Source organism: Chiloscyllium punctatum, chromosome 12 (genome assembly GCF_047496795.1).
Source record: "Chiloscyllium punctatum isolate Juve2018m chromosome 12, sChiPun1.3, whole genome shotgun sequence".
In the NCBI taxonomy this organism is placed as follows: domain Eukaryota; kingdom Metazoa; phylum Chordata; class Chondrichthyes; order Orectolobiformes; family Hemiscylliidae; genus Chiloscyllium; species Chiloscyllium punctatum.
In genome coordinates, this window is record NC_092750.1 from 55,724,908 (window position 1) to 55,742,348 (window position 17,441).

General features: G+C 40.5%; 1 protein-coding gene across 12 annotated transcripts in view; it reads right to left on the reverse strand.

Annotated features, from left to right (window-relative positions):
- The window catches only part of chl1b (cell adhesion molecule L1-like b), an 885,223-nt gene that overhangs the window by 346,800 nt on the left and 520,982 nt on the right, over positions 1-17,441 (reverse strand). For all 12 annotated transcript variants that reach the window (XM_072582623.1, XM_072582619.1, XM_072582621.1 and 9 more), the window contains 2 exons: positions 13,355-13,520; positions 5,428-5,552 (listed from right to left, as the gene is read on the reverse strand). In XM_072582623.1, the coding sequence (XP_072438724.1) occupies positions 5,428-5,552; positions 13,355-13,520 (291 nt within the window). The remainder of the gene's footprint in view (positions 1-5,427; positions 5,553-13,354; positions 13,521-17,441) is intronic.

Below are 17,441 nucleotides of genomic sequence, written 5' to 3' on the forward strand. Positions count from 1 at the left end.
GATGGGGTTTAGAAAGAAGAGGGAGATCTCAGTGAAACATGCAGATCACTGAGAAGCCTGAACAGAACGGATGTGGAAAAAATGTTTTCGTTCATAGGAGAAACCAGGACTTGAGGACACGGGCCTTGAAATTAAGGGATGACACGATAAAACTGAGATGATGAGGGCAGTGAATCTGTGGAACTAATTGCTGCAGAAGGCTGTGGAGGCCTTATCATTGACTGCATTTAAGACAGACTTAGATAGGTTCTTAGTTAGTAAGGGAATCAAGGGCTACGGGAAAAAAGTAGAAGAAAGAGATTGAGAAAACATGTCAAATATGATCGAATGGCAGAGCAGACCTCATGGGCCAAACGGCTTAATCCTGTTCCCATGTCTATGGTCTGTCAGGAGTAAAGGTTGTTGTTTCATCAGGAGATTGCAACATAATTTGTTGGTCTAATCAGAGATCATCACAATCAAGGTCACCATCTGGTCTGTAGGTTTCTGTTTTGCTCCTTGGAGTTATCAGCTATGGTGTCAGTGATTGCACTTCTCCCCCACCAGTCGTCTTTTGGTTTGCTGCAGTAATCCAAAGCAGCTGACATTGGAAACTCAGACAAAACACAGACATTGCGACTGTCAGGATACTGGGCCTTGACCTGAACGATTCTCTGCACATGACCACAAACTAGTTGGATCTCCAGGAAGCTGGATGTACAAGATTACCATGTGATGCATGGAAAACAACAAACTTGCAGACAATTAATGGTACGTTACTTCATGCAGGAGCTGGCATTTTCACAAAACCACATGCTTTTTCCAGCAGCTGCTTTTGAGTAAGAGGAAATGAAATGCAGTCATCTCTTTTTGAACAGACAGACAGCATCAGTGACTTTCCTTATTCAACAGTAAACTCTGAAACCATGCAAGTATTTCAAACTACGGCTTGGAATAATGTCGATGCAAAGCCTTCATCTCCACAGTCTCCCTTCCAGCAACGGACAATGCCGATCTCATCAGATTTGCACCAAATAACAATGAGGACATCGTTAATGAAATTGACCCGTGAGACATTGCTTGTTGCTTAGACTCAAGACAAGAAATGCTCCTTGAATACACTGGACAATTCTATTCACCTGCCCACTGCCTTTCTCTGCCTCCCCATACCCCTCTTCCGGCAGCAGGCCCTGCCCTTCGTGGTTTCTGCCCCATTCACCCAGTCATGCTACAGTCCAAGGGAAACGTCTTGTCTGGGAGAACTAGCTTCTGCAAAATTCCTGAGTTCAGCAAGTGACTTTGCAAACGTGCCATACCACTGATTACAGACTGTTACAACTTGAAACAATTAAACACTAATCATTGAGAGAATTATAGAAGCAACGAGAAAAACACCAACCAATAACCAGCCTCATTGCACAACCTATTTTAGTAACATTCCTAAACACTTCTGTTGTGAAGCATATGTTCTGCCAAATGTGGCTGAGAAAGGACATTAGCAGGAGGACTTAAGTGCAAAACAACCATATGAAGAGATCCGTTTACTTCTAGTGGATGCTAGCTGCTATGCCCTCACTTATATTGACATCAGTGTGGCTCACAGCACCAAGTGTGCACATTGACCACATTTTGAGTCTCTAATTCACCTCCAAAGTGGGCATTAATGAAGTTTGTTGAGATTTTCAACTGACTTAGTGGTAATTGTATGGACATATGTAGACATGAAAGTTTAAGACATCACACAAATACCACTAAACATATAGATAAATTGTTCAGATAGAAGAGAAAAGCAAAAACTTCAGTGTACTTTAAGTAACAATTTGATGCTGGAATGGGGTGGTGCCAGGATTGTCTTGAATGGTTGAATTTAGATAGCTTATAATACCATTATTGATTGCAATTATCTGGTGACATTGTGCAGAACAGGGAACGGCAGATTCCACAGTTTCCAATGAATTTGCTGGAATAGTGTTAAGTACAAAACACAAAGGTATTCTAATTTTGTAGCTTGTTACACTGCTCGCATAACATGAAACTTCATGTCCAACTAAATCTGGTTGGCACTGAAGGACAATCATTTAAACCATTTGCTGTGAATGAGGGAGCAGTCTTCCCTGGGCAGGCAATCTTCTTCTATTATTCAGACTGTTTAACATTGTGAGCATCAACAGTAAAAGATCTCAATGAAAACTGAATAAAACCCTAAGCACTAACTTGTCAGAGGTCAAAATAAAATAATTCATTTCAGGGTTCAGATGACATCAATAAGCCATTTGAAATTCATTCAAGTAATGCATGTTATCATCGTAACCCCTCAAATATATAGGTTTGCTAAATACAGTTGTTCATGTGGAATCCAACTGTGAGTTTGAACGACAACACAAACTGGGGTTCAAATTCAGTTCAAATGCTGCCTTAACTGCTTTGTGGGCTTGCTTCTCTCTATGATTCAATATATCCCTGACAGACTGAACAACAATTTATAATTTCACTGCTCGCCAGAGTGATAATTCCACCCAAGGAGAAATAAAAATAATAATAAATATGGTTGACAGATAGTAAAACACTCCAGAATTAATTGAAAGGCCATGTTAGAAAGTAGGCTGCCAGGGAATACTTCACCTATGATAGGTTGCAGGCCTTTTCCCACTCATGCAGGAGAACAGCATCAGTCACCTGCATCTAGAGTGCTCATGAATCACTGGCCATTCGTGCTGTAAAAGTCACACCAGGATGACACCACTACCAACTTAGGCATCTTGCACCAACACTCAAAAATAGAATTAAGTGGCATTTTATGAAATCTGACTGATTAATTGAGGGATACTTCAATATTTGTCTTTAAACTCTCAGCTGATGAGTAAAGCAAACGCATTTCCCTCTACATAGACTCTCCTGCCCCCTTTCTGCAGCATAGCAGCTCATAATTTACTCTAAGTCTCAGAAACCATCTAGTGCTTCACTCAAAAGTCCATCATTTACTTTTGAGTCTAGTTAGTGAAGATAAGAAGAAGATTGCCTGTCGAGGAAAGATAACAGATCAAAGTCAAAAATAAAATGATTTATATTCCATGCTCATTGCCATTTACTAACCACATACAATCACTTAACATTTACACTGCTTATTAACAGTGAACAGTGTTTTCTATGAGAGTATAGTTTGGCACAGTTGAAAGCATCATATCAAACTGTGACACAGGCTTTGAAAATTGCCCTTACTCATCTTATTTTGTTCAACAATAATTTTAGCCATTTTTTTGAAAAAAAAAGCTTGAGTACAAGATTCACTATTTTAATCTATGTTCCCTTTTAAGTGTCAAAAAGATGTACAATAATGCTACAGTCAAATTTCAGAAAAATAACATTTGTTCATAGGCTCCTTGAAAGCTCAGTGCATTCATTCAGTGAGTAAGTTAATCATTCAGCAAGATGAGTTGCAAAGCCAATTCCCCAAAAAGTGTTTCATTGTGTCAATTTTGTTCAATTTTGAAACATGTTTACTTCTGACACAGAACAATAGGCAATTCTCCCTCTTACATATAACGGGCTGCCATGCTTTGTGAACATAACAAGAGTGACTAGATTCCACTGACAAATTATGTGTTGTGAAGAGCCATGAGGCATTCCACTCATGTGATAAGGTGCTACGTGTATAAAATTATTATTCTGAGTTGCATTAAAAAAAACTCCTTTACTCTGGTTAAGCGGTATTCTTTTCCTGCTTCACTTGCTCTCTGACACATTGATGTTTTAATTGGCCATCACTTTATCCACCTATGAGTTTTTTTTTCCTCATTGCTGCATACAAAATCCAGTTCTTTGACTCCTACTCTGTCCCTCTTCTCTCTCTCTCTCTCTTTTTTTTTCTCTCTCTCTCGTCTCTCCTCATCCCTTTCTCCTCCCATCCTGGCAGCCCCATTTGCTTTCAATCCCACAATCTTTCCCTACTCTCAACAGAAAGCAGGTAGGGTCTAGAAAATGATCATTTAGAGTGGGGCTGAAATATGGTTCATTTTGTGGTCGAATCCACTTTAACCTCCACCTTTAATTTCTGGCATGAAGTATTGCACTTGTTGAGAGTGTTTATACTTTTTAAAGAAATGGTTTCCTTTTGTTCCTGAAACTTTCTAGGACAGTTAACTCTGCAACCTTTAACTCTGTTTTTCTTTCTACAGATGTTGCTAGACCCACTGAGTTTCTCCAGCACTCTGATTTTATACATAGTCAGGTTATGCTATACTGACAGTAATTTCATTGAAGACCACTAAAGCAGGTGTTTATATTGCAAGAATAGTTACGATATGGAATTTTACAAAAACAAAAAGGCAATTGGTACAGCGTGCAATTGATCATTTGGTGACCTATTTCGATTGTTCTACAGATAGGTTTATGTCAGATCCAACAGAGGCTAAATATTTTCTTCCCGTCCTGATGGATAGCTTCTTGCTGTTGTTCCAGGCCGCAGACCTTGACAGCAGCAAGGATTTTCTGGTCGTTCACCTCATCTTAACTAAAGTCAGGCACATTCAACACTCAGCAGGGTCAGCACATGACTGACCGGCAAGACAGCTGAAATTCCAACTCAAGTGAATTTGATGACAAAGCTGTTCAAGACCCTTTTGGAATTTACATTTCATCCAATGCTTATATTAGGTACATCGAATCACTACAGTGTGGAAACAGGGCCTTCGGCCCAACAACTCTACACTGACCCTACGAAGAGTAACCCAGACTCATTCCTCCTGCCCTATATTTACCCCGACTAATGCACCTAACCTACACATTTTGAACATTTTGGGCAATTTAGCATGGCCAATCCACCTAATCTACATATCTCTGAATTGTGGGAAGAAACCAGAGCACCAGAGTAAACCCACACAGACACACGGAGAATGTGCAAACTCCATACAGTCATCCAAGGTTGGAATCATACCTGGGTCCCTGGCGCTGTGAGGCAGCAGTGCTAACCACTGAGCCACTGTGGCACCCTTTGAGTACTTGGGGAAAACCACAGCAATCCTGCAGAAAATCACTGGGCAAGATGGTACCTAAATCTGCCAACTGGAATTAATTATCATCACAAAATAAAGCAATTATGAACAGCTATTTGGGTGAGAACATGCCCTGTATAATATTGCAAAACACACTCGGAATTTAGCATGAACAGCTTATCAACTGATTGCAGATCAATGACATTGCATTTACAACTTCTAAAGAATGAAAATCATTGTTTTTCTTTTGCCTTATTTCCCCCTAAAACACCTTTGCTTCTGCTAATTTGAGACGACTATCAAAAGGTAGCACTTCAAATTATCTGAGAATAATCAGAACTGACATCTCACCACGCATGGTAAGTTGGATGAGTACACATTTAGATCCATCAGAGTTAGCTATTAGCCTTTCAATACGTGCTCTGAACAAAAGAATGTGTAGCACAGGAAAACTTACCAAGGACAACAAGTTGTGCTTCTGCTGTAGCCACGTCCAGGGAGGTTCTTGCCACACAAGTGTATGTCCCTTCATCGTCTTCATTTACATCATTAATTTGAAGGATACTGCCATCCATTACTATTCTAAAGGATAACAAAATTACAGATGGTACAGCAACTTAGTTGAAGTTAATTTCATTTTCATGATTCCTTATATTAAAAGGCACCTATCAACAATTACAGACACTCTAATGTTCTTTACCACAGGAAGTTTATTGCCCCTACCTGGTGTGGCCTCCATGTAAATCCAGACCCATGGGAATTATGATCTTAAATGCCTTCTGAAATGGCCGACAAAGCCAATCAATTGCATTAAAAGACAACAAAAAATGTCAAAGAATAATAAAACTGGGTGAATTGCTGGTTTTAAGCTGGTCACTTGAAAAGGAAACAACACAATCATTCCTGCTGACCCTGTAAAGTCCTCCCTATTTACACTTATTGCCTTGTGCCAACACTGGAAGAGCTGTGCCACAGTCTAATGAAGCAACAGTTCAACATAATCATCCTCATGTCATCAAACCTGACAGGTAGTATCGCGGTTATCACCGTCATCTCCCCTGGATAGATTGTGACCTACCAGATGTGGCAGAACAGTGGTGTATAATTTGGAGGGAGCTGCCTTGGGAATCCTCAATATTAAATCTAAATCATATAAAGTCTCAGAGCATGACAAGGAAGCCTCCTATTTAGCACCTGTTGCCACCTTAGAGTCACACAGTTGTACAGCATAGACCCTTCAGTCCAATTCTTGGCTTAGGAATCAGTAATACATGGTGAACACCAATTTCAAGAAGTACTGAGGATGAAAAGGGAACAGAATATAATCTGGGTGGAGGACTTGAATGCCTATCAACAAGAATCACTCAGTAGTACCATGACTCAATGAGCTTGTCATATCCAAAATGATGCAATTGCCAAACTGGAACTCTGGCAGGTGGTGAAGAAATTAACAAGGGGAAAAACAGGCCATAATCACCATAAAGTCCTTATAGAGACAATGTCCCTTCTCTAGTGTGACAATGCCCTCCATCATATTGCTTTGCATTACCATCATTTTCAATGGGATCAATTTCAAGCAGATCTAAAACTCAAAGTTAGCCATCCATGAGGCACTGTTGGTTATCAGGAGCGACATAATTATATTCAACCACAACCTCTAACCCAATGGTCTGCATATTTCCCAGTCCACCATTACCATCAAGCTGGAGAATCAATCCTGTTTCAATGAATAGTACAGGATACATAAAAATAAGGTGTCAGTCTGGTGAATCTATAATCCAGGATTACTCGCATGCCAGACAATGGAAGTAGCATGCAACAGGCCAAGCTAAACAATTCCACAATTAACAAATCAAATTCAAACACATCTAGTCATTCATATTGATAGGAAATTAAACAACTCACTGGAGGTGGAGGCTCTAAACATATCCTCATCCTCAATCAAAGAACAAAGAAAATTTACAGCCCAGGAACAGGCCCTTTGGCCCTCCAAGCCTGAGCCGATCCAAATCTACTACCTAAACCTGTTGCCCAAATCCTAACCATCTGTATCCCTCTGCTCCCACCTACTCATGCATCTGTCTAGACACATCTTAAATGAATCTACCGTACCTGCCTCTACCACCTCTGCTAGCAATACGTTCCAGATACCCACCACCCTCTGTCTAAAGTACTTGCCGCTTTTCACCTCTCACCTTGAAAGCATGACCTCTCATTTTTGAATCCTTCACCCTGGGAAAAAGCTTATCTCTATCCGTCCTGTCTAAATCTTTCATGATTTTGTAAACCTCAATCAGGTCACCCCTCAATCTCCTTTTTTCTAATGAAAACAAACCTAACCTACTTAACCTCTCTTTATAGCTAGCACCTTCCATACCAAGCAACATCCTCGTGAACCTTCTCTGCATACTCTCCAAAGAATCCACATCCTTTTGTTAATGTGGCGACCAGAACTGTACACAGTATTCTAAATATGGCTGAACCAATGTCTTGTACAATTTTAACCTGTCAGCTGTTATACTCAATACCCCATTCGATGAAGGCAAGTGTACTATATGCTTTCTAGACCACTCTATCCACCTGTGCAGCAACCTTCAGGATACAATTGACCTGTACTTCCAGATCTTTCTGCTCATCAACTTTTCCCTTTTACAGTATAATTCACTCTAGAATTAGACTTGCCTAAATGCATCACCTCACATTTGGCTGGATTGAACTCCACTTTTCCGTTCAACTCTCCAGTCTATCTATATTCTCCTGTATTCTCTGTAGTCCTTTATGCTTTCTGCCACTCCACCAATCTTCGTGTCATCTGCAAACTTGCTGATCATACCAACAGTGCCCTCTTCCAGATCATTTATGTATATTACAAACAACAATGGCCCCAACACTGACCCCTGTGGAACACCACTGGTCACCTTTCTCCATTTTGAGAAACTCCCTTTAACTACTACTCTGTCTCCTGTTGCTCAACCAGTTCTTTATCCACCTAACTAGAACACACTGCACACCATGTGACTTCACTTTCTCTATTAGTTTACCATGGGGAACCTTATCAAACACCTTACTAAAGTCCATGTATATAACATCAACAGCCCTTCCTTCATCTATCAACTTGGTCACTTCCTCAAAGAGCTCTATTAAGTTGGTAAGGCACGATTTCCACCGCACAAAACCATCTTGCCTATCACCGATAAGCCCATTCTTTTATTAATATAAATAGATCCTATCCCTCAGTACCTTTTCCAGCAACTTTCCCACCAGTGATGACAGGCTCACTGGTCTGTAGTTACCCAGAATATCCATATTACCCTTCTTGTACAGGGGGACAACATGAACAACCTTCCAGTCCTCCGGCACCTCGCCTGCTTTTAAGAATGCCACAAAGATATCTGCCAGGTCCCCAGCTATTTCCTTTCTTGCCTCCCTCAGCAACCTGGGATAGATCCCATCTGGTCCTGGGGATTTGTTCACCTTAATAACCTCTAGCCTACCTAACACATCTTCCCTACTTATGTCAATGTGATCCAGACTAATCAAACTTCTATGTCTAATCTCAACATTCATCACATTCCTCTCCTCAGTGAACAATGATACAAATTAATCATTCAGAATATAACCCATTCTCTCATGTTCGACACACAGCCTTCCTTCATTATCCTTTAGTGGACCAATCCTTTCTCTAGTTACCCTCTTGCTTCTTATATGAGAACAAAATGATTTGGGATTCTCCTTAATTCTGCTCGCTAAAATTATTTCATGACCCCTTTTTGCCCGCTTGATCCCTCGTTCAAGACTGGTCCTACTCTTCTGATATTCCTCCTGGACCCATTCTGTTCTTAGCTGCCTGGACCTTATGTACACTTCCCTTTTCCTCTTGGCTAGTCATATGATTTCTCCTACCATCCACGATTCATGAACCTTGCCTTTCCTATCCTTTGCCTTCAATGGGACACGCCTATCCTGCACTATCTTTGAAAGTGTCCCATATCAAATGTGGACTTCCCTTCAAATAGCTGTGTCCAATCCACATTTCTCAGTTCCTGCCTAATTTTGAGATAATTGGCCTTGGCCCAGTTTAGCACTCTTCCCTTAGGACCACTCTCAGCTTTGTCTATGAGTACTCTAAAACTTAGAGAATTGTGGTCACTCATGAGAGAATCCAGCATATCTGTGCTAAAGACAAGGCTGAACTATTTGCAAACATCATTAGCCTCAAGTGTCAAGTGGGATCCCACCTCAGCCTCCTCCAGAAGCCCCCAGCATCACAGATCTTGATTCAATTCAAACCATATGATGTCAAAATATTGCTTAAGGCAATGTGTATTGCAAAGGTTTAGGGGTCTGAAACAAGTCAAATACAACTAAAAACCTGCGCTTCAGAACTGGCTGTGAACTTTAAGCCGTTCCAGTATTCCAGTGCAGCTACAACACTGGCATCTACTTGCAAAGCAAAAACAAAATGCCCAGCTATGTCCTGTCCACAAAACACAGAACAAATTCAACCCAGCCCATTACTGGCCCATCTGTTTACTCTCCATCATCAGTAAAGTGATGGAAGTAGTTGTTGACAGTCAAATCAAGCAGTGCACAGTCAGAAATTGATGCTTGTTTAGTTTGGGTTTCACCAAAGCATTCAGTTCCTGAATTCATCACAATTTTAGTCCAAGCGTGCAATAAAGAGCTGAACTCAAGAGACGAGGTGAGATTGACTGCTGTTGGGTGGCAACACACAAGACAGCATTTGAATGAATCACACCTAACACAAACGAAGATGGCTGTTGTTGCAGGTTAATAATCTTAGCTCCACGACAGTGAGTGAATTTCTTGGGGTGCTGTCTGAGGACCAACCATATCCAAATCCATCAATAGAGACGAGGCTGATTCACAAAGGAGAAAGACATTGTAGCTGGAGATTTCAGTTGCGATGGTGAGATCTTAGAACATGTTAAGATTAATAAGGAGGAGATATTAGATGTAATGGGCATTTCAGTGCATAAATCTATAGCACATGATAAGATATATCCCAGGCTATTATGGGAGGCAAGGGAGGAGATTGTTGGGGCCCTGGTGGGGATATTTAATACTTCACTGGCCACAGGTGAAGTGCCAGTTGACTGGAGGATAGTTAATGTGGTCCCTTTGTTCAAGAAGGGCAGTAGGGACGGGCCAGATAAATACAGACCAGATAATCTGACATCAGTGGTCAGGAAACAATTAGAAATAATTCTGAAAGACAGGATTAACCAATAGTTGGAAAGACAGGAATTGATCAGAGATAGTTACCTCCGATTTGTTAGAGAGAGATCCTGTCTGACTAATTCAAATGGGTTTTTCTGATAAGGTGACTAAATATTATTGATGAGGTAGTGCAGTTGATGCAGTTTACACAGACTTCAATGAAGCTTTTGACAAGGTCCCACAAGGAAGGCTGGTCCAAAAGATAACAGCCCATGAGATCCAAGCAAGTTGGCAAACTGGAGGCTTGTTTTTGTGACTGAAAATCTGTGAACATCAGTGTACCACAGGGATTTGTACTGGGTCATTTACTCTTTGTCATAATATTGATCAACTGGTAAATTGGGCTTAGCAATGGCAGATGGAATTTAATCCTGCTAAGTGCAAGGTGATATGCACCATGAACTTGGGGAATATGAGAATAAGGGACCTTGGTGTACAGTCCATAGGTCCTTGAAAATGTCACATAGGTATACAGGGTGGTGAAGAAGGCATTTGGGATGTTTACCCTCATTAACCAGGGTATAGATTGTAGGAGCAAGGAAGTCTTGTTCCAAATTTATAAAACATTGGTTAGACAACAGATGGAATGATGTGTACAGTTCTGAACTCTCAGAAGGATATGATTTCACTGGAGAATGTGCAACAGAGATTCACCAGGATGTTCTGCCGATGAAAAGTCTCAGTTATGAGGACAGGACTGGATAGGTTGGGTTTGTTTTCCCTGAAACTGGGGGTGGAGGGGAAGAATCTGGTTGGGGTGTATAAAATTATGCAAAGTACAGACAGAGTAGATTGTTAGAATCTCTTCCTCATGACAAATGTGTTTAAGACCAAAGCACATAAGTTAAAGGTGAGGAACAAGTGGTTTAGAGGTGAGTGGAGGAAGAAAATCTTTCACCGCAAGGTTAGAAGATATATTAAACACGGTGCCTGAGAGTGTGGTGGAGGCAAGTACTCTTGCAACATTCAAGAAGAAAGTGAATGAGGACTTGTAATATTACCAGGGCATTGTAGGCAATGGACCAAGTGCAAGTAAAGAGGATTAGTGTAATTTGGTATTTGTTGATCAGCATAGACATGGTGGGCCAAATGGCCTGTTTCTGTCCTGTTCAACTATGATTCTAATGTCCTTCCATCCAGCATAAGGTTAGAAGGGGAGGTCTTCATTGATGCTTGAAAAACGGTCAGCACCATTCATGATTCCTCAGACACTAAAGTAGTCTATGTCTGCATACAGCAAGACCAAGACAATATCCGGACTCGAGCTAATAATGGCAAGTAACATTCACGCCATACCAGAGTCAGGCAAGAATAATTTCGTACAAGAAAGAACCATTTGTTCAGTTATATGGAGGATTTATACAAACTAGGCCTTTTTTCTCCAGAAGTTTTACAGTTAAGGGATGACTTGATTGAAGTCTTCAGGGTCTTTACAGAAAAAGACAGGGTAAAGATAAACTATTTCCACTGGCTGGGGATTTCAAAACTAGGGGGCATAGTCTGAGAATTAAGGCCAAACTGCTCATGAGAGACATTATAAAGTGTGAACCAAGTGTGGTAGAGGTTTGAAAGTTTCTTCCACAAATAGCAGTTGATACAGGACCAGCTCTTAATTTTAAATCTGAGGTGGGTATACTTATGTTGAGCAAAGGTATTGAAGGATATGGGCCAAAGGCAGGTATGTGATATTATGCCTCAGATCAACTATAATCTCACTGAATGACAGACCACGCTCAAGGGGTTGAACAAGGTTATTAACAGTTACTTGGTGACATTCAATAGCATTAACATCGCTGAATAACCATCTATGAACAGCCGGGAGTTATCATTGACCAAGAGCTGAACTTGAGCAGCCATATAGATACTATGGCAACAAGAACAGGTCAGAGGCTGGGAGCTTGTGGAAAGGAACTCTCCTCTGGACTCCCCAAATTTGATCTACCATCAGTAAGGTAGAAGTCAGGAGTGTAATCGTTACTTTGCAGTTGACTAGATGAGTGAGCTTCAAAAGCACAAGAATCTCAATAATATCCACGAGAAAACAGCCTCTTGATTGGCACCCCACCTGCCACCTTAAACAATCAATCACTCTTTCACCACCGACACACAGTGGCAACAGTGTGTGCCAGCCACAGCTGCACTGTGCCATCTCACCAAGGCTGCTTTTGTAGCACCCATAACATGTGCAACCTATAATACCTGAGATGATGAAGGGCATTGGCATATCTGTGTCTCCAAGTCACACTTCATTCTGGTTTGAAACCATCTGAGCCATACTGTAACTGTTGCTGGGCCAAAACATTGAAAATCCTTCCGCACAACACTTGGGCGTCCCTGCAGCAGTTCAAGAAAGCAGCGCATCTCCACCTTCTTAAGGGAATTAGCAATGCCAGTTGAGCCGTTTACACTAATACCCAATCTTTTAAAAAACTCTCTAACCAATGAAAGCCCCCACAGATAATCACCTAATGACACAATTTACAAGAAAATGTAATTATGATGCAGTGGTGAAAAATGCATATTCCAGCATGTGAATAAAACAAAGTCTTCTCCTGATCCCCTTCTCTCCTGAGTTGCAGCACTGATTCCTGACATTTTGTCAAAACTGCAAAAAGAGTCACCACAAAATTACGATTATGTCCACCCCTGCAGATCTCCATTGTTAATCAGGCAAACAAGACAAATAAGGCATAAAATAATCTCTAAATAAGAACAAATGCACCTTCTTGAAAACAAATAAAGTCAAGATTGAAGTAGCAGTATGCCAAATTTTAAAACTAATTTTCAAGATTTAGTTCTCAAGATGCATAAACTTAGAGGTTGTTTTCAGCAAAGCTCTACACTTTTTTCACTAAAATTCAGAAACAGTCAATAATAAATTTCATGCAGAAAAAAAATATACATATTTGTGTAAGACATAAAAAAAATAAACTAATATTCAAATGTTCTTAATACATACTCTGACTATAGATCAAGAAGCAAAATGTAATCAACTTGCTCAAGTCTGCAAGATGGTCAGCCTAAGAATGGGTGCCTACTATTTTGACAACTTTTATTCAATATGATGTTGGTGGTGATGGATTGGCACGAGCAATAATGATAACTGAAGTGAAATGCTTCTTGTCCATTTTACAAACTATTACCTGTCATTCTCTGTTTGGTCACTGTAAATTTCATATCCATCCTGTTTCCACGACAACTCAAAGTCACTTTCGAAAGCAGGGTCATACTCAGCAAGACATTTGAACTGTGCCACTGCAGACTTCGGTATCATCAAATCCATCGGTGGAAGCACTATTTGTGTAGCAGCTGCAAGAGTGACAGAGGACCAAAAATGCTGTCAGCACAATTGTTTCAATGTTAATAAACAGATAAAAGAGATGAGAATAAGTTCAGATATTTAACTATTACAAACAACAGCATCTGAAATTTGGATTGTAATGCAGCAAGAAGTAAAGCCATCAATTGCTTTGTGAAACGTCTTCCTGAAGAAGCAACTCTAAGTCTGACTTAACTGTTCACCTCACAGTTCCTGATTCATTGAACTTTGACTTTTCAAAGTGAAGACACTCTGCACCATATAAAATAACATTATTTACAGAAACAAAACAATTGCAATGATAGAACCATGTCATAAAATAAAAGAGGAAGTAAAACAGTGAAAATGCATTGTGGCTCAAACAGCACCGAGATGAAAATGCAGTGGGCTGGATTTTCCAAGGAGTGGCGCTCTCACATAATTTCTACTCCACTGTCTTTTTTAATGAAAGAATAGAAATTGACATTTCTGAGAAAAGATTCCACTCAGGACTCCCTCAGGAATGTGAAGGTGGTGACTACATTCTGACACATCTTTTGCAGTGCAGTACTGTCAGAGGAAGGCCAACCATGCCCACTTTTCACTGCAGTCCATGTCTGTGTTCTGAAATTTCAAGGCCTGATGGCCACATCAACAGCTGCTGTTAAAAGATCAGAGTGTAAACTCAGTGAGAGGTTAGGTTGCTTGGAGGGTTGATTGCAAGGTGAGTCAGAGACAGGGTGCCAGGTAAGTGGAATGGCAACTGGGTAGGATGCCAGATGAATAGGGGGTATCGCACCAAGTAACAACAGAGCATCAGGTCCAGCAGTAGTGGGTAAGGTTTGGGGTATCGGGTTGGGACAGATTGGGAGAAGGACGCGTGGGAGGTTGAGAGTCAAATTGTGCAAAGGTGGCGAGTGGAGGGTGTGGAGCATGGAGGCTGTGTAAGGTCCTGTGGGGGAGGTGGATAGAGGGAGAACGAGAGCGATGTCAGGTTCCAGGGAAATGTCGGGATGCAAGAAGCCTGTGGAGATTTATTGAGAGTTCGGAGCTGAGTATGGTATCTGTTAAATGGATCCTCATGTATTTAATCATGCAAGTTTTCCTAAGTAACTATTTTGTTACTATTAAGTTCACTGGAATCCTCCAGAGTCTCCAAACTAAACAAAGAATTTCAGAGGTTTGTAAGGAAGTATGAATGAATTGCCTGACAAAACTTTCAAGTTCTTGGGCAATTCATTTGGAATTGTTACAATGGAGATTCCAAGGATTCTCCATATACAATTCCCACATACACAACCATATCAACTTTGGCCACCGGAAAAGCATAGCCAGTGAGCTTTCTAATGCAGAAGGTAAACCTGCAGAAATATCTGCTGCCTCCATAGATAAGCAACTGTTCTGAAATTGTTTCGAAGGTAGGACATCAAGTCATCCAGTTAGCCAAAGTACAAAAATGAAATTAACAAACGCCACAGTTCGCGAACTTTTATTTTTGTGATTTTTGGTTCAGAATCAAAAAGTGTGGTGCTGGAAAAGCACATCCTATCAGACAATATCCGAGGAGCAGGAGAGTCAAGAGTAAGCTCTTCATGATTTTTGGTTGCCAATTTCAGCTTGATCAAAGTGTTGTGTTTCAATAAAATAGAATAATGTTCCATTCTGGGCAGATATATAATAACTGTACAATAAGTTTGATTGGTACATTATAGCACTCTGATTCATTATTTATTTTTAAATATTTTTAAGAGATTGAAGATTAACCATAATGTAAGATTTAACATTGAAGAATAAGATGTGATTCACTGCATGTAAATTTATCAGCTGTCAAAATGCACTAGATATCAATTGGTTTGGTACAGTTGATTGGCCAACAGCCTGTTGATGATGAAATGGCATAACACATGCCATTTAAAGGCTTAAATCAGATTTTAATAACCCACAATATTCTAATGTTTGTTTTTTTTATTATTACGTAATATCACTATCATCGAGTGCATAAGGTTGAATGAATGACATGTTTGAAAATCAACTTAGCAGACGAAAAGAACAACATTGAAAGTTTCAGCCTTCAAATGTGAATTCCATCAGAACTTTCAAATACAACCTCTTTTATTTAACTTCAATTACTTGAGCCTTTTTTTTGGACTAAAACTCTAAAGCACAAAGTCTAGTACCAGCTACAGGTTTGAGTTTATCAATAGCTTTGACACTATTTACTGCAATATGCGAGTGAACACTTCGAAGCATCAGCCCATTTGGAAACCTACACCAAGGTGGTCAATTGTGCATCAAGCAACACCCTACTGGTTCAGGAGCCCATCTCTGGCATGGCAGTCTCTGCTGCAGAATTTGACAGTGGATCGAGATAGTAATCTATTTGTTGGCCACCTTGATCCTTTTCTTGACCAGCTTAGCTGCTCATTTCTGCTCACTACTTCCAAAGCCCTTCCCAATATTAAGCACCAGTGGTCACGTTCATCAGTGACTATCTCCCAGTTGTCAGTGTTATTATCCACCACCTTCATAGTTTGCTTACAGATGTCTTAACATAGGGGCTTGGATACTCAGGTGGTCATGGTAAGTTGGATGTTTAGCAAATATTTGGGGAGATGGCCAACATCCACCCAGTGCATGCTTAGCAATGAGTGTATATTGATGGATTTAGTGCACTCCGTGATCTCTGAGCTGGTGACCATGTCCTGTCAAGAGATGCCAAGGATACATGTGAGAGTCTAAAGGTGAAAACTGTTTAATCTTTTCTCCCGTTTAACCTCTCCTGTTTAGATATCACTACTCTAGCGGTGTACACTGAGGACACTGGCTTGGAAAAATTAGTTTGTTGTTTTCAGTCGTGTTGCTGTTTTTTCCACACTCTCTTGTATTCAAAATGAACTAAATAGTTGCAGATTTAGTGATGCTGACTTCAGCTTCAAATGACAAATTGCTGGTGATTGGGAAGTTAGATATGTGAAGGTATCAACAACATCCAGTGACACATTTTCAATGCTGATAGATGACAGTATGACAACATCCCGGACCAGGACATTTGTCTTCCTGATGCTGGTGGGCAAACTAAATGCAGCAAAATGCAGTTTGAAAGACTGTCCATTTTGTGACTGCATGTGTTCCTCAGTATAAAATGTTAGTGTGGCAACTTTCCGAAGAAGACCCGGAACACCTTTGTTTCGAATGCTTGGTCAAGCGAGGCTGTGAATTTTCATCAAGTTTGGTGAATATGTCATCACCATCTGTGTAATGACAGTAGTAATGAGAAGAATATAATAGTGCTCTAGAACACAACCCTGTTCAATCCAACTAAGGGTCTCAACGTCTACTGATGTCACCTCACCACAGCTGTACTTACCAATGTTGCTCCTTAAAGAGATCAAAACGAGGTCTTCAGGGAAATAAAAGCAAAACACTGCAGATGCTAGAGATACAAAATAACCATTGAAAATGCTGGAGAAACTCAGCAGGTCTGGCCGCATCAATGGAGAGAGAAACGAAGTTCTTCAGTTCTCAGAAGAAGTAATTTGTTTCAAAACAAATGATGATGCCAGGCCTGCTACCCTCTTGAACCTTTCAAGGGAGCAGATAGTTTTCTCCAGCAGCCTCACAAAAGTACCTTGGCTCACAATGGTAGTTGAATCTTAGCTGCCCTCTTAGCTGCTCGGTTTAAGGATGAGAAACTTGCAATGTATGATCCCCTTGCCAGTGCAATACATGCCAGCAATACCCACATCCCATGAAAAAAAATGAAGAACTCGTTCAATCCCCTAGTACAAAGTTCAGTTCAGCAAATGTTTACTGTTCAGTTTTCTGAACAACTGCCTCATCCTGAAAGAAAAAAAGTGATTTTCTATTAAATGGTTTGGGCACTATAGCTTAAGAAGGATATATTGACCTTGGGGAGTGTGATGTAGATTTGC